Source organism: Myotis nattereri (assembly GCF_964212035.1).
Source record: "Myotis nattereri genome assembly, chromosome: 7".
Lineage (NCBI taxonomy): Eukaryota > Metazoa > Chordata > Mammalia > Chiroptera > Vespertilionidae > Myotis > Myotis nattereri.
In genome coordinates, this window is record NC_138082.1 from 2,540,695 (window position 1) to 2,562,235 (window position 21,541).

Here is a 21,541-nt window from a genome sequence, read left to right on the forward strand (position 1 = left end):
GACGGCGGGGAGGTGGGCAGAGCTGGCTTTATGCCACCACCCCCAGTTCCCGAAGAGAACAGAGAACTCGGAGCTTCATGCGTCCCTCCCGGGCCAAGCAAGGGGGCCGGGCCTCGCGCTCACTATCCCCCCCCCGCCCCGCCCCCCGCCCCCCGCCACGAGAGCGACACAGCCATGACGGGTCACCAAGAGGCTGTGGCCCTTCCCAGAGACCAAAACACACGATCAAAACAGAGGACTGGTGACAAAATAAGTTGTTTTAAAAAACTAAAGAACACAACCGAGGCCAAAGCCATCAAGATTTTTAAAATAGTTTTATACAGAAATATTTTACAAAGATTTTACAACGTAGCAAATCATGACATACCATAGAAAGGAGAAAAAGACTCGACCTCGAGGATTAGGAAAGTGCTCATCGTGACGTACTGCCGTCTCCACGAAAGTGCATAAACGTTAAGGCAGAGTGCCTGCTGGGACTGGCATGTTGCAAAAGGACTCGCCAAACAGTTTTTAAAAATATATACAAACGTCTCCCGCCCCCCCCCCCCCCATGCTTCTCAGAGACATTTGAAAGGAATTCATTTAGGGGCAGTCTTGCTCTGCGACTGGGAAAAAATAGCTCCTGGGTACAATCAAGGGGAAAATGCTCCACCCCAGCGTGCTCCTAACAAGTCACCTGACGGACAACACAACCCCTTTCCCCTGTGGGCCTGCTTTCCATTCAGCCTGTGGGCAGCAAGCAGACTCCCTCCGCGGCTGGGAGAGGCCGTCAGTGAGGGTGGCGGGCGTTACCTCCAGATCTCGGCCCTTCGGTGCGAGTTTCTGTGGCCAGACTGTTGGCGCGTTGGAAGTCATCATGCATTCAGTGTTATAAATCTACTGTGCAGCGTTGCTTCTACCTGCAGCGTATGAGCATTTTACAGAGTGCTGTGTAGGTTAATACGGTATGTTGCCCGCTCTGATAATACAAATACCAAGGTGCTCTCTAGAGTTCAACCATAACCCTGTTAGAGAATTCTACTGAAATGTGTTGTTTTCCACATTTATATAAATCCCTTAAGAGTGTCAGGATCAATGAGGATAATACTGGTTATGAAACTTTAGTCTTCCTGCTAGGAGGAGAACTGGTTTTTATAATGGAATAAAACACAAAGAAAAGTAAATTAGCTGGACTTGAACGAGAGTGAGTCTTAGGGCAAACTGACATCTGAATTCTACTACAGAGAATAAATATCTGCCAAAAATTAACTTAATTCACCCGACTCACCACTCTTTTATGGAAAATTTTCTCTACTCGATAGAAACGGGGGAAAATCAGTGTATGTGCCATTTTAGTCTCTATCTTTAGACTTCTTCCTTTCCTACTTTTTCCCATCCTGGAATGGAAGGGAAGCTAACCAGTTCACTCAGCTGACTGAGGTTTTGGAAACAGCGTTTAGCCTTCAAGACACCGTTGTGGTAAAACCAGAGGGACACCCAGCCAGGTAGGGGAATGTGAAGCACAAAACAAGCACGCGCTCTGTGTAACCTAGCAACAGGGATCAGCCGGCGAGACGGGCTCACACAGCAGACGTGGAAGCTTGGTCTTCGCTCGGGACGTCCTTTTCGACAGGACCACAGGCGAAAAGCTTGTTGCCCAGGGTCTTCTGGGCAAACCGGAAATACATGATGTGGCCCATGGCCACGAAGGAGACGGAGATGAGCACGAGCAGGCCGAAGGCCTCCGGGTTGGGGGCCAGGATCACCATGATGAAGTGCAGGAGGTCGAGAAGGTAGTTCATGGAGTTCTGGACACCGTTTATAATGCCTCTTTCTGATTCTATTACATTTTCTTGCAGCAACTGTGTCACAGTTAAATCGAAGGACCAAAGGCCTGTGATGAAGAATATTTTTTTTAGAAATGGTCAGTCTCTAGAATTTATAGCCATATATTTCAGACTTACAGGTTGAAAATCTGTCGACATGTGAAAAAGTCACGTTGGCCCCATTTCTTTAAAGCCACCATATGTATATTGATCACAGCCTTGCCTTAGAGAGTTATTTTTCATTAAGAAACAGTACTGGGTTACCAGTGGCTCTAAGAAATGATATTTACAGCCACCTGACTCTACAAACTTCTTAATTCTGTTTCTCTGTGATTATTCATACTATGAACGCAAAGCTCTGAAATCACAGACATAATTCCATCGTAAGTACAGTCATGTGCCAAACAATGATGTTATGGTCAAGGACAAACCACATATTCAATGGTGGCCCCGCAAGGTTCTACTAGAGCTGAACAATTCCTATTGCCTGGTGACATCATAGCCACGGTGACATGCTAGCGAGATGTGTTACACGTTTGGATGATGCTGGTGTAAACACACCCACTGCACCGACGGATGTAGAAAATATAGCATGTTCAGTTACACCCAGTACATAATACTTGATAATGATAATACCTGACTAGGTTATTGGTTTATGTATTTACTATACCAACCTTTTCTCCTTATTTTAAAATGTTCTCTTTCTACTTATTAATAAAAAAAAGTTTGCCCTGATGGTGTGGTTCAGTGGCTTGAGCGTCACTAGACCTATGAACCAGGAAGTCACGGTTGGGTTCCCTCCTGGATCCCCAGTAGGGGGCGTCCAGGAGGCAGCCAATCAATTATTCTCTGTCATCATTGATGTTTCTCTCTCTCTCTTCCTCCCTCTCCCTTCCTCTCTGAAATCAATAAAAAAGATAAAAAATAAAAGTTTGCTGTGAGATAGTGTGTCATGTTATGCTGGCAGCAGCCTCGTCCGTCTCAAGTTACCGCGTCTCCTGGTTGCATCATTTCTCTGGTGCTTGATTTAATCTGGTGTTCTGCACAGGAGCGAGCTGGGCAGGCTTGGAGGCTGAGACTCACAGGCTGTGCCATCAGCCTGTTGGACAGTAGGCCATGCCATGAGGTTTGCGTAAGGCGCTCCTTCGTGCTCACACAACCAAACCGCCTCCCGACACACTTCTCAGCACGTTTCCGCCTCGTTAAGCAGCACGTGACTGTGCTGGTATTTTTCAAGTTTAAATGAACTGACCTATATATTGTCATGATCAGAGCGTAAGGAAACGTTAAGCCATTATTACCTTTACTGCTTGGGTTCTAAAGCCCCTGCAATAAAGCTGTCTCACTTGGAATATTAATGTCTCTGATAAATTAACAAACTGCTTTGTACCAGAAGATAAAAATACGGTTTCATTTCCAGAATAATCCCTCAGTACTCTATTAATGATTACTTACATTTTGCTTTGTAAAAGAAGTCTACACTAGGCTGCCTTCCAGAGCTGTAAAATCCATTTGTTTGGCAGAGTATATAATAAATACAGGAACCTTTGGAAGGTTTTTTCCTAACTGCCATGTCCTTTTTAAAAATTTAAACCAAAAACACCCACCAACTGTGTACTTATCTTTTTGCCTTGTACCATAGAAACATTCTCCAAATTATAGTCCTATGGGGGAGAGTCACAGCCATATAAAGACTCTAAATTACCAAAGGCAACATAATTATCATCACTAATCTCTTTTTAGAAGTTAATTAATAACATTACAACAGCAATACTTAAAATATCCATTTAGGAAAAACTTTCAAGCTCTAACCACATTTTATAAAAGCACAAATATACTTTTTTGAACTATAAAAATGCCATTATGAGAGACTATTATACATAAGGGTGGACAGTGAATTCTGCTTATATTAACACTCAGGGAATATTGGTGAATTCTCTGAACCCCTATTGCGGGCATTTTATTCTGTGTTCATATGTCTTTTTACTGATTTCAGAGGAGAAGGGAGAGGGAGAGAGTGACAGCCATGATGAGAGAGAATCATGGATCGCCTGCCTCCTGCACGCACCCCCCACTGGGGATGGAGCCCACACCCCAGACATGCGCCCTGACTGGGAATCGAACTGTGACCTCCCGGTTCACGGGGCGATGCTCAACCTGTGAACCCCGCAGACCAGAGCCCCCCTACCCCGCAACCCCAAGGCGGACTCACCGATCCTAGCAGCAATGACGCCCGCGAACAGCAGGCTGACGGAGAGGACGGACTCGGCGCTCAGCCCCAGCTCCCACTCCGGGGCGGCGAGGGTGGTCACGGAGCCGTTGGCCGCGGGCCCGCCCGTGGAGAAGAGGGGGCCGGGGGCGCCCGTGGGCATCGCGGGCAGGGGCTCGGCCTGGATGAACCTGGAGCGGATGTCTTGGAAGGGGGACACGGACAGGTCCAGCGGGCTGCCCGGCATGAACACGGACACCACGCACAGCACCAGGCAGGAGAGCTGCGCGCACCCCGAGATGAGCCCGGTGCGCACCAGGCCGCAGCGGCGCCGCAGCCACGTGAAGGCCACGGTGCCCCCGATGCCGGTGACGGCCGAGGCGCCCATCAGGAGGCTGAGCACCGAGCCGCTCAGGCCCTGCGTGTAGGCGTAGCCCGTGGTGATGCAGTCGAAGCCCAGCACCGTCATGTAGAGGAAGGCGAGGCCCAGGCCGGCCAGGAACACGGGCTGGCGGTAGTAGGAGACCCAGCCGTCGCGGAAGGTGCGGAAGGGCTCGGCCAGCTGCTCGCTGCAGCTGGGCTCGGGCTCCGGCTCCAGCGCGTGCACCGCGGGGTCCTTGTCCCCCATCAGATGAGTGGACTCCAGGGGTTTGGGCTCAGTTTCTGCGAATAAAACACATCGGCTATTGAGGGGAGAGGACATGGGTGGTGGGGGGGGGAAGCCAGTTATTTCACTCAATGTTCTTTCTTCTCTTTCCCTCCCCCACGGGGGCCCTGGGCTACTACGGTGTGAGAGGCATTTTCTTCTACTCCTCTGGGCATCACAGCCGAGGAACCAGCTCCCAGTGGCAACTGCGTTACATAAACAAAACGCTGATGATTTCGATCCACGTGCTCTCTTTGAAACTCAATGCCCACTGAAGTAAAACTCAGCAGATGCAAACATTAATGAAATGCCTGTGCCGGCTGGGCCCCTTCGGCACCATAAAGAGAACGGAGAATCGCCTCTTCAGAGGAACTCAGTTTGGGGCAAAAGAAGAAACGTTTGGTGCTAGAGACTTTGGTTCCGATAGGATCCCTGGCATTCAGGGGCCACACCAGAGACAAGCACAGTGGCTGTCGGGGCGAACAAAGCATCGGATTTGGGGAACCTGTTCAGGCTCCATTGTCTGGAAGCCCATCTTCCTCTTCTCGGGGAATAGCCACCTTCAGGTCCTCACTCCCTTCCACCGTCCGACAAAGCACCTCATGGCGTGTGACTCCTAGGAATTCTGCTCTTCTCAGCTTTCTTCCCATTCCTATGGCTCCACTTTGCTCAGCCACCGCTCAGTTGGCTGCCCCTCTGTGTCTACTGCTCAGGAAAGAAGACGGCCAGGGGTCCCATTCCAACCCCCGGGGAGTCCCTCCTCAGGCCCCCCAAAGCCTGGGTGGTGACTCGCCCACAAAGTGGCATGTGCAGCCTCATGCAGGCCTTCCGGGGGAGTGAACTCTGATATAAACTAAAAACAGTCTGGGCTTCCCCAGCACCTAAGGTCTGGACAGCAGAGTGAAAGGACTGATCCTTGTGTTGGATTTACCTTTGTGTACATTCAGCTGTTTCAGCTCTGCTTCCTCCACTTTGAGAGTGGCTTTCACAGCTAACGCAGGGGTCTTCTGGTAAACCTTCCAGAGCAGAAAGTACTCCACGCACATGGACACCAGATTCCACCCGGAAATGAAGCCACAGCCGATGACCGCGGAGCCAAAGGTCATAATCTGGCCAACAGCCATGGGCGCCAAGATGTTGGTTAACTGGTCAATCCTGCGAACCGTGGCATTCATATCTACAGGGGCAGGCGAAAGACGCAGATAAGTCTGCAGCCATGGAGACTGCCTGCCAACATGTCCCAATTCGGAGGCCATGTGTGCAGGCTCCTAACGTGTAAATCTGTAAAAGCGCTCTATCAGCAAACGAGAACCATTTTCTTAGAAAAGTATTTGTTGCCAAAACCGGTTTGGCTCAGTGGATAGAGCGTCGGCCTGCGGACTGAAAGGTCCCAGGTTCGATTCCGGTCAAGGGCATGTACCTGGGTTGCGGGCATATCTCCAGTAGGAGATGTGCAGGAGGCAGCTGATCGATGTTTCTCTCTCATCGATGTTTCTAACTCTCTATCTCTCTCCCTTCCTCTCTGTAAAAAATCAATAAAATATATTTAAAAAAAAGAAAAAAAAGAAAAGTATTTGTTGTTTGGATCAAGTCATAATAAATGTTCTTCAAAAATCATGATTCCCTTGGGATTGTAGAAAATCATCTAATATCAGCTTTCAAAATGAATACAATTGTGAGTCTCCATTCATTTTCCCCCCCATAAACATATTAATGAAATGCCTATGATGAGCTGGGCACCTTCGGCACCTTAAAGAGAATGAAGAATCGCCTCTTCAGAAGAATTAAGTTTGGGGCAAAAGAAGAAACGTTTGGTTCTAGAGACTTTGGTTCCGATAGGACCACTGGCATTCAGGGGCCACACCAGGCAGACAGTCAAGCACATGCATGTGGGTTTAGGGAAGAAGTAGGTACCAGATTCAGAACCATCAGCTGGTTGGTTTTAAATGTAATGAGACTAAAGGAGGTCACCTAGGCAGTGAGTGTAGATCAAGAAGAGAAAAGGGCCCTAACCAGTTTGGCTCAGTGGATAGAGTGTCGGCCTGCGGACTGAAGGGTCCCAGGTTCGATTCCAGTCAAGGGCATGTACCTGGGTTGCGGGCACATCCCCAGTAGGGGGTGTGTAGGAGGCAGCTGATGGATATTTCTCTCTGATCGATGTTTCTAACTATCCCTCTCCCTTCCTCTCTGTAAAAAATCAATAAAATATATTTTTTAAAAAGAAAAAAAGAAGAGGAAAGGTTTGCAAACTGAGTCCTGGGCACGCTGCTGTGTGGAGGTCAAGAAGGTGAGGAGGAACTAATCAAACAGGAGAAAGACCAGGAGAGATGGTGCCCCAGCAGCTCAGAGGTAACAGTGCTTAAAGATCAGGGAGTAACCAGCAAGGAGGTGCTGCTGCTACGGAAAGAAAATGCGCCCTGAGCAGAAGCTCTAGGCTGGTCACAGGGCAGGCACTGGGGACATCACACAGGGCCGTCTGGGGGAGCAGGGAGGACAAATGCTTGGCAGAGACCGCTGCCCACTCCAGGGGACACCGTCTATATTGAGCGAGTGGTGTGGCCTGCACGCACAATGTCAGTGCTGCTCCCTGGCCTCTGGAACAGGCCCTGACCAAGGACAGGAGCTGGTGAGCAGACAGCTCTTTTTGTTAAGTTGCCCCGGAAACACACACACACACACACACACACACACACACACAGAAATGGGGTGGTAGGTGGGTGAAGAGAGGGATATTTTTTTGTTGTTAATCCTCATCCGAGAATATTTTTCCATTGATTTTTTAGAGAGAGTGGAAGGGAGGGGGAGAGACAGAGAAAAAGAAACATCGATGTGAGAGAAACACATCGATTGGTTGCCTCCTGCATGAGCCCCGACAGGGCCAGGATGGAGCCTGCAACCGAGGTATTTGCCCTTGACCAGAACCTAACCCAGGATCCTTTAGTCCATGGGCCAACACTCCATCCACTGAGCCACGCCGGCTAGGGCGAGACAGGGAGGGGTACTGAGAAGAGAAAGACGATAGCCTGTTTCTATGCTGTAATGGGAACGACACCGTAGACGAGAAGACGCAGGTGGACATGTGCGGCCCAGGCGGCAGGGCTGTTCTTAGACAGGAGCGCACACAGGGGCGTGGGCCGCGCGTACGGCTTCAAGTCCGGGCGGAAAGAGCGCTGAGCTGCTGGGAGCACATGGACGTTCTCCTCTCACTTCTTTCATTTTCCCAGGAAAATACAAGCAAGATCGCGGGTGAAAGCGAGAACGGGAGAGGAGCCCCTGACCGCCGTGGACAAGGGAGATGGCATGGCATCGTCCCTCAGGAAGGGGGCGGAGGCAGGGAGCGGAGAAATGGTATGAAAGGGCCAACTTGCACCCGGTGGTCATGAATTTTCAGAACAGTGAGCGAGGTTGGGTGCGTTTCTCCATGTTCTGCTGTGAGAGGTGGACTTCCCCAGGGTCTTATAAAAGGACGGTGACAGGGGAGAAGGCCAGGTGAGTGATGACCATGGGACCCTGGAATGTAAGCTGGTAAACAGGGAGCCGAGAGGGTCAGACACGGGAGAGGTGGTGGAATTGATGACTGGTAGGTAACGCCCAGGCGGGAGGATTGCTGGGGCTGGGGTCCCGAGGAGTGAGCCGGAAATAGAGGTGGCCGCCCAAGATGTGGACGCCTACGGCCGAGATCAAGGAAGGGAGGAGTCAGTGCTGATGGCAAGGCCGAGGCCGTGACCATGGAAATATACAGCTGAGTCAGAGTGGAGGACAAGAGGAGCGAAGGAGAGAAGTCAAGAAAATGCCCTACTGTCTCCTCTATCTCGCGGAGTGGAAATTAATGAGGCGGCCTATCGGCCTGCAGGGCGCCCGGAGGAAAAGCCATACGTGACCGACAGCGCAGTCAGGGGCACTGCCTTCACTCCTTCCCCGTGCGTCCTGCTCCTCAATTACCTCCCAGTCCGTCCCGGAGTGTGTGTGTGACGCTGCTGTGATAACAGGAGAACTTTGACCCGGCCCATCTCAGCCACGACCGGGCCCGCTGAGGTTCGCTGCTCCCGCCCGCCCCCACGAACACACTCCCAACTCCTGCGCCGACAGAAACGCCCAGCATCCATCCACACCACGCGACCATGTGAATCCAGGCTCTAGTGAGGAGAGACCCTCGGGTCTGAAAGCCCCAGGACCAGTTCGTTACCATAACTTGTAGCTTTTTTCAGCAGGAAACTTCTGTGCCACCGCCTCTGTCTCTTACATTCTATTAGGAACGCAGGAACGCCTGGGCGTGATCTAGTGTCAGAAGCTTTTGTTTTTCTGAAGCAGAATGAACTAGATAACAGCTTTTTTAAAGACCTAATCGCCTCCCTGGCCCCAGGCACGAGAAGACTCAGTCACCCCAATGTGCAAACATGTCCTCTTTACAAATCTACGCAAACAGACAAGTGTGTGCTCATTCGAAACCCATTTAACTGTTTTCAGCAGCTGTGACACAGAGCACGACATTAAACAGCCCCTGGCTGCTATGCAGGGCATATTACATCTCACAGACTAATCGTTTAAAACAGCAGATTTGCTAAGCAAATAGCAGCCGGCGGGTTTGTACACATCGAACACGCAATCAATTTTTCGTCAACAGCGTTCAAACAGGAAACTTATCTGCCATTCTCGACCAAGCTAGCCAGCAGGTGTTTCTTCAGGATGGTGGGCGAGGAAAACCCCCGAGGCTGTTCATAAGAAGAGATCAGCAAAGGGACGAGGAAAGGATGTTAAGCAACAGATGGAGCGAAAGGCCTGTGAGAAGGACGTGAGTTTTAAACAGGTTTGAGGGGCACAAGAGGATGCTTCAATAAAAACCCTGAATCACGCGCCTGGACAAATCAGTTAGCAGATGAGTGGACAGCATTTATGTGAAAAACTGCTTTTTCTGCAGCTGTCTGAGCCAGGTGGCAACAGCGTTACTCCAGCCTGATGCCCCCGAAATTCTAAAGTTTTCAACCCCCCACAGACATGTCCTCCTGTCTTTACCCACAGTGTAAACTCCCAACTTCAAAACTCCTCGGAAATCAAGACTGACTGATCTCGGGGTGGGGGGGACGGGGTGGGGACCAGAAAGGATGAACCAAAGCCTTGTGTGCATATAGGCACAGCCCATGGACACAGACAATAGTGCGGTGAAGGCCTGGGGTGGGGCGGGGGCTGGGTGGAGGGAAGCAAGCATGGTCGGGGGGGGGGCGGGGAGCATCTTAATACAGTCAGCAATTAAAAAAAGAAACAAACAACGGGAAAGGGAATGGGAGCAGTTCGCACACAGCTCACCTGTCCTCTTCATACACATCCCTTCCCCTCCACCCGCTCACACACGCACAGCACATGCACAGAGCACCCACAACCCTGCCTGCTGGGCTCCTAAATCTTTGCCTGAACCGCATGCATGATTCCTGCCTGGAGGAGGTCGCACTGTGTAGAGACACAAGCTCAGAGCTACCGGGAATCCTCTCCTTCTCTCTTCTCTTTTTCCTTTATTCTACCTTTTTTTGTTGCTCTTTAACCCCTTTTTGCTGTCCTTTAACGCTGCCTTAAAGCAGAAACAGCACCCAAAACCCACGGTGAGACCCCTGCTGGCCCTCAGGACTGAAGGTTTTGCATCCTGTGTTGAAACATGGTTCCTATGACACAGGCCCGGGGTGAGACGCTGAGGGAAGACAAGGCATAGGTTCTGCCTGCACTGGGGCCACTAGCCGGACTGCTGGCTGAGTGAGCACCACTGGCCAAAAGCTAACGCGGGCAGCTTCCTTCCTTCCTTCAACCCGAGACCCTCCCGAGGCTGGAAAGCAGGCTGGCTGGCCTGGCTTCCCCACTCCGCCATCATTCCTAACATGAAGACAGACAGCCGAGCCCCGCCCGTGCGGCCCGTGTCTGAGCAGCCACCTATGAACCAGGAGGTCGCGGTTGGGCTCCAGGTCAGACACATGCCCGGGCTGTGGGCTTGATCCCCAGAGAGGGGTGTGCAGGAGGAGTTTCTATCTCTCTCTCCCTCTCCCTTTCTCTCTCTGATTTCAATTTAAAAAAAATTTTTTTTAAAAAAGAAAGCTTGCTGAGAAACAGCCAGTAATATATTTCCTGTTATTCTGCATCACTGCCCAGCCAAAAAGATCCCACAAAGTTATGTATTATTTCTTTCCTTTTCTTTGTTTTGTTTATATATTTAGAAAAATATTAAAGATTCTGAGTAACTTTGTCTTTAAGCAATACTTTTTTTTTTTTTTTACAGATTATTCAGACTTCAGAGTCTAAATGAGTTAAGAAATTCAGATAAGGGAAAGAAAATCATTTGAAAACCAACCCCTCCCCCCCAGATATATTCCATCAGATATATTATTTTCAAAATATATCCTTTTATTCCCTCTGAATTTGAAAACATGGACATGTCTTACATACCTAAACTCGTATGTTAAAAAAGACTTATCTTACAGTTCAATACGACAAAAAGAGATATGGGATTACTTCCTCTCGGTAAATGGCCACGGGAAGAAAACTCGATGCGAATGGCCACTTCGGCTCCAGGGAGCACTTCCTGCAGCAGATTCGCCTGTGCTCAGGGCTCCTGTGCGCACCATCCTACCTAGCATCGCTCTGCACCCCTAAGTGAGGATTCCAGCAGATTCCCTCCCTTCTAGTCTTCCACAGGCTCTGCTCCTCCTCTCTCCCCTTCCTTTCTATCTTTTTTTTTTTTTTTAACCGCATGGTCCAAAGTTGTTTGCTAACCTCAGCACTAATCTTGCCTTCTGTGCCCTAGAAAAGCTAGTTAAGGCGTGAGGAAAGCCTTTCTTGTCTGGCAGGATGGTTGGGCAACGTGTTTGTGATTCGCATTGTCTCGGTGTTGATTCAGCTGATCTGATCAGCAGATAGGTGTGGCCTTCCTCCTTCACCTGTCATTATCAATCCAGTAGGTGTCTCTGTGCTGTGTGAGGGGCAGGGGGGGGATGCTGAGTGAGGTAGGTTATGCTGAGCCCCAGGAATGCTGACGTAACAGGGCACGAAGCTTTGCAAGCATTCTTCAGTCTTTCTGTGGCCTCTTGTGTATGTTTTCTAATGAAGGACTAAGACTATAAGCTTCCTAAAACTGTATTCGCTCCTCTATTTCCTTAGTATTTGTAACTGCGATTACATTCCATCAGATATAATGTAATAGAAGTTATAGGTTATAACTTTAAAGGAGGAGGAATTAACGTATAGAATCTCTCCTAGAATTAAGCTGTTTCTATTTGGTTTGGAGAAAAATAATATCCACAGTATGGCTATAAGTACTGGTGATCATCTCCATAGTACGGCCAATAAAACCCCATGTGACATTTTCAACGTTCTAAGTATTAAGTGAACATTTAGAAACCATTAACAGAACTTTTAAAAAAAGTAACTGCTCAAAGGAAATGTTCTTCCTTTGCCAGGCCTGCATAGAATAAAAAAGTTCTTCATTATCCTATAAATTAACTTCATAGCACGGAGATAAATCTTTGCACTGAGACCGATAATGTGGTAAGAAAAAGACGATCCTTTCCATTTGTCCTTAAGAAATACCCAGAAACAAAGGCTCGCAGTCCTATTCACCACTGATGAACAGTGAACCCTAACACGGTCCATCTAGCAGTGGTTCTCAACCTTCCTAATGCTGCGACCCTTTAATACAGCTCCTCATGTTGTGGTGACCCCCAACCATAACATTATTTTCATTGCTGCTTCACAACTGTAATTTTGCTGCGGTTATGAATCGTCATGTAAATATCTGATATGCAGGATGTACTTTCAGGGGTCGCGATGCACAGGTTGAGAACCGCTGACTAGGGGAAAGAGAAAAGCGAAGCACCTGCTAGTCTGCTCCTGTCTTCGCCTGCGACCACGACGATCCAGTCCCGCTGGATGGTGATGGCAGTGGCGGTGCTGGCCAGGTTGGCGATGTTGGCGATGGTGATGATCAGGATGTAGCAGGAAGTCTACAGTCACAGGGAAAGGCAGAGTGTCAGGGTCCTACACCTCAGCATGCAACGTCCGTCACCATGGCCGTTGGTGGCATAACAATCAAACTGATTTTAATTTCATTCTAACCAACCATTTTATCTTATACACATGAAACCATAGATCCCCAGGGTCCAGCTAAAGAGCACAGTATCTTCCTAATCTGTATCCCCCGTAGCACATATAAAAATCATACTAGTCACATGAAGAGTCACGTGACGGTTACCGTGAAGTGTTAACATAGGGGCCGTTTTACTGTTTCCCCCACAGATGTCTCCTTTGGAGAAAGTGTTATGGGGAACGTGCTGCCTTAGTCTTTCCATCAACAAAAAGGGAATGGACCTGAAGATTTCTACGGTCATTCCTGGCTTGGACACTCCCCAACCTCGACCCAAATATACATGAGAAGATCCAATGGTGACATCAAATCCATCCCTTTCCACCAGACCCATCTCTCTTTTCCATGAAGCGCTCATAAAATCATAGTGTGAGGAGCTATCTAGCCCAAGCCCCGCCTCCAAAAATACCAATTTTATTGGAAGAACACAATCATGACTGATTAACATATATAGATAATATTTCTTATGCAGTATGAACGAATTACAGGTTAATACTAATGGGCTGAAAACTAACAACTGAATTATATTATGAACTCTTAGAAATGCTTTTGAAAACAAATAGGAAAAAAACCCATAGGACAAAATTTAAATTCAAACAACTCTTAATGAGTACCTGTTATGGGCAAAACATACACACACACACACACACACACCAAAACAACAAACCAACAACTAAATAAAATAAAAAGTTGGGGGGATATTGTAAACACAGAGATCAGCGTTAAAAGGTCCCATTTGAAAAACAGACACTCCCTGGCCTCCGAGGGCTTTCTCGCGCCACTCCCCACGCTCAGCTCCCGCCATGCGGATGGCGGGGAGGACTTACGAGGACCCATCCGTGGTACATGGTCAGCAGCTCGTCCTTATGCAAGAAGACCATCATCAGGATGATGCCACACAGGATGACCGACACGTTCTGTATCACCAGCGATGTCTGGGCCACTGCAGGGAGAGACCATGCTCACTACAAGCCACACCAGGACGTCCCAGCGGGCTGCTTCTACCCACCCATCACTGTACCATTGCCCAGTGCCATGCCAACTACAGCAGGAAATAAAACCAGCGTGACTGCAGTGGATCCCGCCTCCCCACTCCCAGGACAGCCACCAGGTCACACCCTGCACTGGCATCGCAGACAGAAGGATGGAGTGCCCATCCCTTTTCCTTAGTTGGAGCCCTTCATAATGACACATTTCCATTCCATTGATTCTCATGAAGGCTCACTATCACAGGCAGATACACAGATTACACAGGCGCGATCCGGCTCCCAGCTCTCTCACCCATGGATGCTCACGCCAGAACAGGTAGGAAGTGGTGAGGGAGGGGAAGGAGGGGTCCCGGATCCGTAACCTCCCCGCACAGGCCAACCCCGATCCGATAGGAAGTGCGGGCACACAGAAGAGACGTGTGAAAGTCTGTCGGGAGGCAGCGCGTGTTTCCTTTGGCATCCAGGTCTGTCACTGCTGTGATGCTCTACGCTACCCCGCCCCCCACAGAAAACTCGGCTTTCTCGGAGGGAGGCAGCCATCCCCGTAGTGAAGCGTGGGCGTCAGGACAGGTGACGCCTGGTGAGGACCCCTGGGCGTCTCCTCTCCCACGCCAGGCAGAGGACCCCGGGCAGGACGCTGAGGTCCCGCGCTCTGTGTCTGGACGGTGAGGCCGGCGCACACCTGCCTGCCTTCCTGCACAGAATCTGATGCTCCAATAAAACGCTCACCGAGCGCTCCTTAAGCAAAGCGCCGTGTGTGTGTGTCATGACAGCTCGTCTTCAAGGACAGCCACGCGCAGCCTGGCTTGGAGGCCACATCACAGCCTCAAGAAACAACAAACCGCCCTTTGAAATTAGCTTGAAGTAGAACCCGGATGTGTAACTCATCCATGGGTGCATTCACAGATTGCATGAGGATCGAATAGCAACAGAACAAGGTTCTTAGCTCTCGGGACCCCACCGGCTCCAGGGAGGATGGACAGGTGAACAGATAACCACCAGGGTGTACGCAGCACAGCAGAGGCATGAGCTGAGGCTGATGGGCACAGAGGGAGAAGGGTTAGCTCCGCCTGGAGACCAGAGGAGACTCTCATGGAGGTGCCAAGGAGCTGATTCCACGGGACCCAAGCGGGCGCCTGCTGGCCCATCAGCTCTCCTCCAACTCGGCGTCCCCTCTGCCCTACAGCGTCAGTGCGCCACAATCATAGGCTAAACACCCCCATGGATACCATGTCTCTGTTCCTGTGAATGATGATGTAAAAAGCCAGGAATTCTTTTCTGGGATAGAAACATTTTTCTATCCGCGTTTGGGTCTATTAATCCTCACAACAGAAAGAAGTGCATCTTGACCATTTCACTAAAAGCATCAGGCCCCGGGATTTGATCATCAGGGCTCTCCTTACACTGACGGTAACAAATGGCAGCACAGCCCTCCCCCAGCATCTGAGACAAACACGGCCGGCTGGGCCTTCGCAGGATCAGCGGAGCAGCTGAGGGAAACGCTGCCCTATTCGTCTGAATACCTGAACTGCCCACGGTCTCCCTTTCCTGTAGCAACCTGACGATGTCGGCATTCATGCCCGGAGTAAATGTGAATGTATTTCTCTCTTCTTTGCCCTAAAACATGTATAACTCGGTCCTCCACGCGGCAGACTCAGACATTCTCTCTTGAATCTGTACTTTCCAATCCCCTGCGTGAGATAGTCGCCCAGGGCGCGGGAGCGAGCGCTGCCCAGGAGCCTCACACTAATGAGACTCCAGTGTGAGTCCTGGTTAGGAAGAACCCAGAGTCTAGCAAACTTTCAATGTTTAACACGGTTCTCAGAAAAGCCTACGGGGTTAATCATTGACATGTGGGATGTCTGAACAGCCAGAGGTGCTCCCCCAACCTATGAGCGCAGTATCCTGTCGCCCTAGCCTTGCGCAGGGGCCCAGAGCCTCGGTGGGGAGGTGCTGCCCAGCCCCCCGCACTCAGCGGGGCGCACAGTGGGCCGCCACAGGGGTTTCCCTGCAGCTCAGGCGCTGGTCCGTGAATACAAAGGCATGGCTGTAACAACACTCACCTTTATTATTATTTTTTTAAAATGTGTTCTTATTGATTTCAGAGAGAGGAAGGGAGAGGGAGAGAGAGAAGGAGGAGAAACACCGGTGATGAGAGAGAATCACTGATCGGCTGCCTCCTGCACGCCCCCTACTGGTCATGTGCCCTGACGGGGAATCGAACCGTGACCTCCTGGTTCAGGGGTCCACGCTCAGCCCCTGAGCCACGCCGGCCGGGCAGCACTCACCTTTGAGCCTGGCATTTTTATCCACCCAGTCACCGATGATGGCCCCGAGGACCAGCACGGACCCGGCCACCACCAGCCCGTAGACGGCCGTCAGCAGCAGGCTGTTCCCGTAGAGCTCCACCAGGAACACGGACACCGCGAAGTGCCACATCCGGTCCCCCTGGAACCAGAGGGAGACAATGGTGGCCGAACCGTTTTCGTTTCTGGTCAGTTATTCTCAGGAAGCGGCTTGCTTCTCTGAGGACACTTTCTGGCCCCTCAGGAGGTTTTCGAGGTCGGGTCTTCTATGGATGGAGCACTGGCCACGGGCAAGACTGTCCATCCTGCCACGTGGAAGCTGCTCTGGCTCAAGGGCTAAGCAAACCGGAAAGAACATGCTATTAGTGAAACACACAGAATCCTTCCCATTCCAGAAAAAACACGTTTCCGGACCTAAGAAGGTGTTTTAAGACAAAAACCGGTGCCTAGTGTGCCAGGTTCCGAGCCTGGAAGGGCCTGTCCTGAGGTAGTTTACCTCTGAATCAGCATGAACCTAGAGCAGAGCTTACGAACAGTAGGGTGCCTTGAATGCCAAAAAAAACCAAAAAACCCCCACCAGTATCCTAATTTGTAAAATGATAAGAATGAACTATCTCTAAAGCCTTTTGTAGCTCTAATGTTCTAAAATCTATGCTCCACTTCACAAACAAATTTCAAAGTCATAAAACAGCGGGGCAATCAGAAGGATGAAATTAGTATGGGCCAACTCTGGCACCGCATAAAAGAAGACATCAGAAATAAATGCATAGCAAGCAGCCATTTTTACACTTTAACAAAGATGGGTTTTGAAAGGGGAAAGAAACTACTTATTTCTTCACTAGAGGCCTGGTGCACAAAATCCGTGCACTGAGGGTGGGGTGGGGGGCCCCTCAGCCCAGCCTGCGCCCTCTCACAGTCCAGGAGCCCTTGGGGGATGTCCGACTGACGGCTTAGGCCCACTCCCCATCAGTTGGACATCCTTAGTGCTGCTGTGGAGGCAGGAGAGGCTCCCGCCACCGCCGCTATGCTCACTAGCTGTGAGCCCGGCTTCTAGCTGAGCAGCACTCCCCCTGTGGGAGTACACTGACCACCAGGGGGCAGCTCCTGCGTTGAGTGTCTGCCCCCTGGTGGTCAGTGCACGTCACAGCAACCAGTTGTTCCACTGTTGGGTCTATTTGCATATTAGCCTCTTATTATATAGGATTCCAGAGTATACAGGGAATTTGGGAATTCGCCACTGCAAAATGTGGCATGACAGACTTTTCAATGAATCAGCTAAATTATGTATAAGAAATCTATAATGGACCTTGTTATATTTTAGGCTCCATTCCTAACAGGTTAACATAAAACAGGACAACACTGTTCTATCATAACCTACCCCTGGAAATCACTACAGGACACATTTCCAGGCTAGATTCTTATGGGGTGGGGGAGAGGAGGTACTTGATTCTGACCTCCATTCCTCTGAACAGCTCCCAAGGAAAGACTAAAACACATAAATGCGCCAAATGAGAGGTTGCCTCAACAAGTGAGTTTCCTCTTTTTCAACCTAAAGAGTAAGAAATATTATCCCACCACTATTGCTTCTTCCTCTTTTTTTGTTTTGTTTTTCTATTCCTATCTTTTTTCCAACGGAATTTGTTTTAGATTCCTCCAGAGCATCAAAATGGGTGCTATTCAGAGGCAACTTTCTGTCTTGCTTATCCCGTATGGCATGGCCCTTCCTTGATAGAAGGGAATAAAATTGCTCCAGTTACCCCAATTTCCAAAGCCTTTTCGTTGTAAGAAGTAACAGCTTCTATGCTCACAAAACCCCCAAATCGGGTAAACTCTAAGTAAATGTTGACCAAGTACAACTGCAAACCCACCCGTTCCTTCCTTACGTTCACTCCCTGCCTTCCCATAAGCTCCGGCCATACTTGCTTACATGTCCATCTACACCCAGTGGACTAAGAGCTGAAGACCCACTGAATATCAGTGTGTGAACAATCAGAGTCATTCCTCAATTCGTTCCTCTCTTGTTGAGAGGGACTACGGAGGAACCAGAGATTCAAGTGCATGAAAATCAAGGTCCATGGTCCCATGCAGCTGGCATCCCAGTGAACAAAGACCAAAAATACATCTAGAATAGGTCAAGCAGTGTAAATGCATGACAAAAATAAAGGTAGGATGGGGTTGGAAGGTGCCATTTTGCATGAGGCAGTGACAGAGATCTCTATGAGCAGGGACCGGAAGGAAGGGAGGGCTGGGCCATGCAGACATCTGGGGTATAAAGGGAGACAGGTCATAGGATGGTGACATAAGATGGAAGCAACTGGCATCCTTTCAATGCCTTTCACTACCAGTTATCTTTCTGTGATTAGATACAGTTGTTAAAGCCCATACTAACCTATATTAAAAGCTCCCTGATAGAATCCACTTCTTACACTACTTAGTATTTGATATAGTGTCTAGAGCAGCGGTTCTCAACCTGTGGGTCGCGACCCCTTTGGCGGTCGAACGACCCTTTCACAGGGGTCGCCTAAGACCATCTTGCATATCAGATATTTACATGACGATTCATCACAGTAGCAACATGACAGGAAGTAGCAACGAAAATAATTTTATGGTTGGATCACAACATGAGGAACTGTATTTAAAGGGCCAGAAGGTTGAGAACCACTGGTCTAGAGGAAAACATATGGATCCACTGGCAGGTAGAAATGAAGTCAGAAATAAAAGCTTTCAACCCTACACACATTTAAGCTCATATAACCTTCTACAGTAACACCTCCATATTCAGTGTATAGGAAGCTATGGTGTGGCAGAGTTGGCAGGGAAATAGATAGATGTAGATGCATCAGCTATGATTGTAGTTGCTAGTTTTTTGTTTGTTTGTTTGTTTGTTTTGGGGGGGGGCTTGCTTTAAATACAACTTTCCCACAAGAACTCCCTTTGCTCAACTTACTTGTAAAATTGCCATAAGCTTGTCACTTTGCTATGGAATTTACATTCTGACCAAACAATCCTCTTTTGGCAAATCTGACCTTGCCACCTGTGAACAGAAGGTCACACAAACCCTAAACGTACCTGGATTTGGAAATGAGGCACATCGCTGCCCTAATGGACAGGCCCAGACCACAGGTGAGAATTTCAGATCCTCTCCATCACTTGTGATTGTTTTGTGTGCTTTTTCAATACTTCATACTTACTGAGTTAAACTGGAACACCAAACCACTGAGTTAGATCAATGGAGAGTACTCTCACTAGCTTTCCACCCAGAGCCGGCAGCTACGGGAAACGAAACCTGCGGGATTCCTCCGTGCTCACATGTGCCTGCAGGGCCCCTGTCTAGGCCTCGGGAGAGAGGCGCCTGCCTCCTGCAAGGCCGGCTCTGCTGCTGTTTCTCCAGGAGCTGATAACCTGGCTGAGCATTCCCCCAGGGCCCGGGGCGCAGATTTCCTCCTACGATAGTGGGCATGCACGTCTTCAGGACGATTTATGAGACGTTTCCAACTTAAAAGGAAAGCAGCCATCACCAAAGGTCCTCTCTAAACTTTCTCCTTACCTACGGTTCTTAAACATACACAAGGTGTGAAGAGAATATACTCAGACTCATTGCTTCTAAACCAGAAGAACAATTGCTTAATTTTAAAGAGTCTAATCATGAGTTAAATACACATCCAACACCCTTTTGGGATTAGTCTTTCTTGCGGGGGAGCGGTTTGAGGACAGAACCCAGGCCCACAGAAACACAGGGCCCCTTACAACACCACAGAGGAAGTCAGAGGAAAAATTGGGTCAGGTGATGACTTTCAGTGCATGATGATTTCAACATAGCCTGAGGGGCCCCACCCATACGTGCCTACAGGTAACATTTTTAAAGACCAGGCTTTTCATCACTCAGACATTTGTGTTGGGGGTACATTTTATTTACATTAACCTTAGGATGCTATGTTCAGCCTAAGTCCGTCACTCCGCTATTCTCCTGTAATCTCATAGTGCAGTATGCCGAAGCAAAAATTTAACGAAAGAAAATTAAAAATTAGAACATGAGGGAAAGAATAGGAGGTATCTGAGACAGCCATTCATTCTTAGCAGCAGATATGACCACTTACTAAGCCTGGTAACGAAAAAAACAAACCATTGACAAACAAGGCAAGTCCTACTGCTGTGGTTAAAGCTGTCCTTCGCTACTTGTTCAACCTACACAGAGTGTAATAACCTGATAATTAAATAGTATTTACTAACCCTATGGGAAAATACCCTGGGGGGGGGGACACTTTTTCATAAAAGCATGTGTTTGGATAATGTTATGTCTCTCGCTGCCCGACAAACAGGAGGGTGGCTTAGAACAGCTGGCCCCAGTCAAAGGAAACCAGAATTGTGCAAGTGTGAGGTAAGAATGGCTGCACAGGCTCACTTACCCAAGTGGACAAGAAATGGCCCACGTAGAGAAGGAACTTCGCCGAGGTCAGGTAGTTTGTTAAGGATCCTGTAAAGACACACACGGGGCGGGAGATCAAAAGCATATTTTGTCCCTGGAGGTAGAGGAGGTTGGAATGTGTGTCCGTTTTAAAGGACGTGAAGCAGGACGATCAGGAACGACGTGGTGGGGTTGGCCACGGTCATGCTATCAGGCCCGCGCGCACTCGCATTCAGCAGGACCTTGGCCAGTGGGCTGCGCGCCTTCCCTGGCAGCGGGAGAGCGGGTCAGCCTTCCTGGGCTCCAGGTCTCCACCGAGGGCGCCCGGCTGTCCAGCCCACTCGTCCCGTCCGGCCTGCAAGTCCCTCTGCCCGCCCCCCACCCCCCCCGGACTCCCATGGCTCCCTCCAGCCCCCTCCAAAACAGTAGTCAGAGGAGCTAACGGGCGCTCTGCTCGCCCTTCAGCCACAGTCCCCGGAGCCCGCGAGCCCGGCACCTGCCGGCCACTCACCGCAGCATCCTCCCGGGCGGTCCTGCTCGCGTGGCCGGGTCATGGCCGGCGCCCTGGCTCAGGTGCTCGGGACGGGAGTGCGAGGAACGGCGGGAGCGCCTCCGGGAACGCAGCAGCCCAGCCCGGAGCGAGCGACGGCAGCTGCGGGGCAGAGGCGGGTCTGGGGGTCCGGGGTTCCTTCCTAACTTAGCTATCACTGTAGCTGAAGTCGGAAGGCAAAGCCTTATGGACGCGCCGGAGCTGCTGCCCGACCGCGCGAGCCGATCGCTGCCCCGCGCGCCGCCGCCGCCGCCCGGCCCGGCCCGACCTTATAGGCGCCCGGGGCGGGGCTCCGTGCGGCCGCCCCTCCCTCCCTCTCGCTCCCCGCCCCGGCGGCGCGGCCCGGCCGCCCCGACCCGACCGGCGGTGCCGCCTCCACGCCCCGATCCCGGGCTGCCGCCCGCGTCCCCGCGCGTCCCCCTCCGGCTGCGAACAGCTGCGGCCGCGGGGGCCTCCCGGTGACTCCCCGCCAGGGAGCGCGCTCCGGCGGCCGGGGCATCGGGAGGCGCAGG

The 21,541-nt window shown here is 50.3% G+C and overlaps 1 protein-coding gene across 1 annotated transcript; it reads right to left on the minus strand.

The window, feature by feature from the left end:
- Nucleotides 1–302: 302 nt before the first annotated feature.
- SLC40A1 (solute carrier family 40 member 1) lies at nucleotides 303–21,274 on the minus strand. Its single transcript, XM_081096081.1, has 8 exons — nucleotides 20,991–21,274; nucleotides 20,481–20,548; nucleotides 16,057–16,216; nucleotides 13,607–13,722; nucleotides 12,513–12,639; nucleotides 5,592–5,837; nucleotides 4,018–4,677; nucleotides 303–1,873 (listed from the first exon to the last, which is right to left on the minus strand). Exons 1-8 carry the CDS (start codon nucleotides 21,031–21,033, stop codon nucleotides 1,560–1,562), a joined length of 1,734 nt encoding a protein of 577 aa, XP_080952207.1. The 5' UTR covers nucleotides 21,034–21,274; the 3' UTR covers nucleotides 303–1,559.
- Nucleotides 21,275–21,541: the final 267 nt, after the last annotated feature.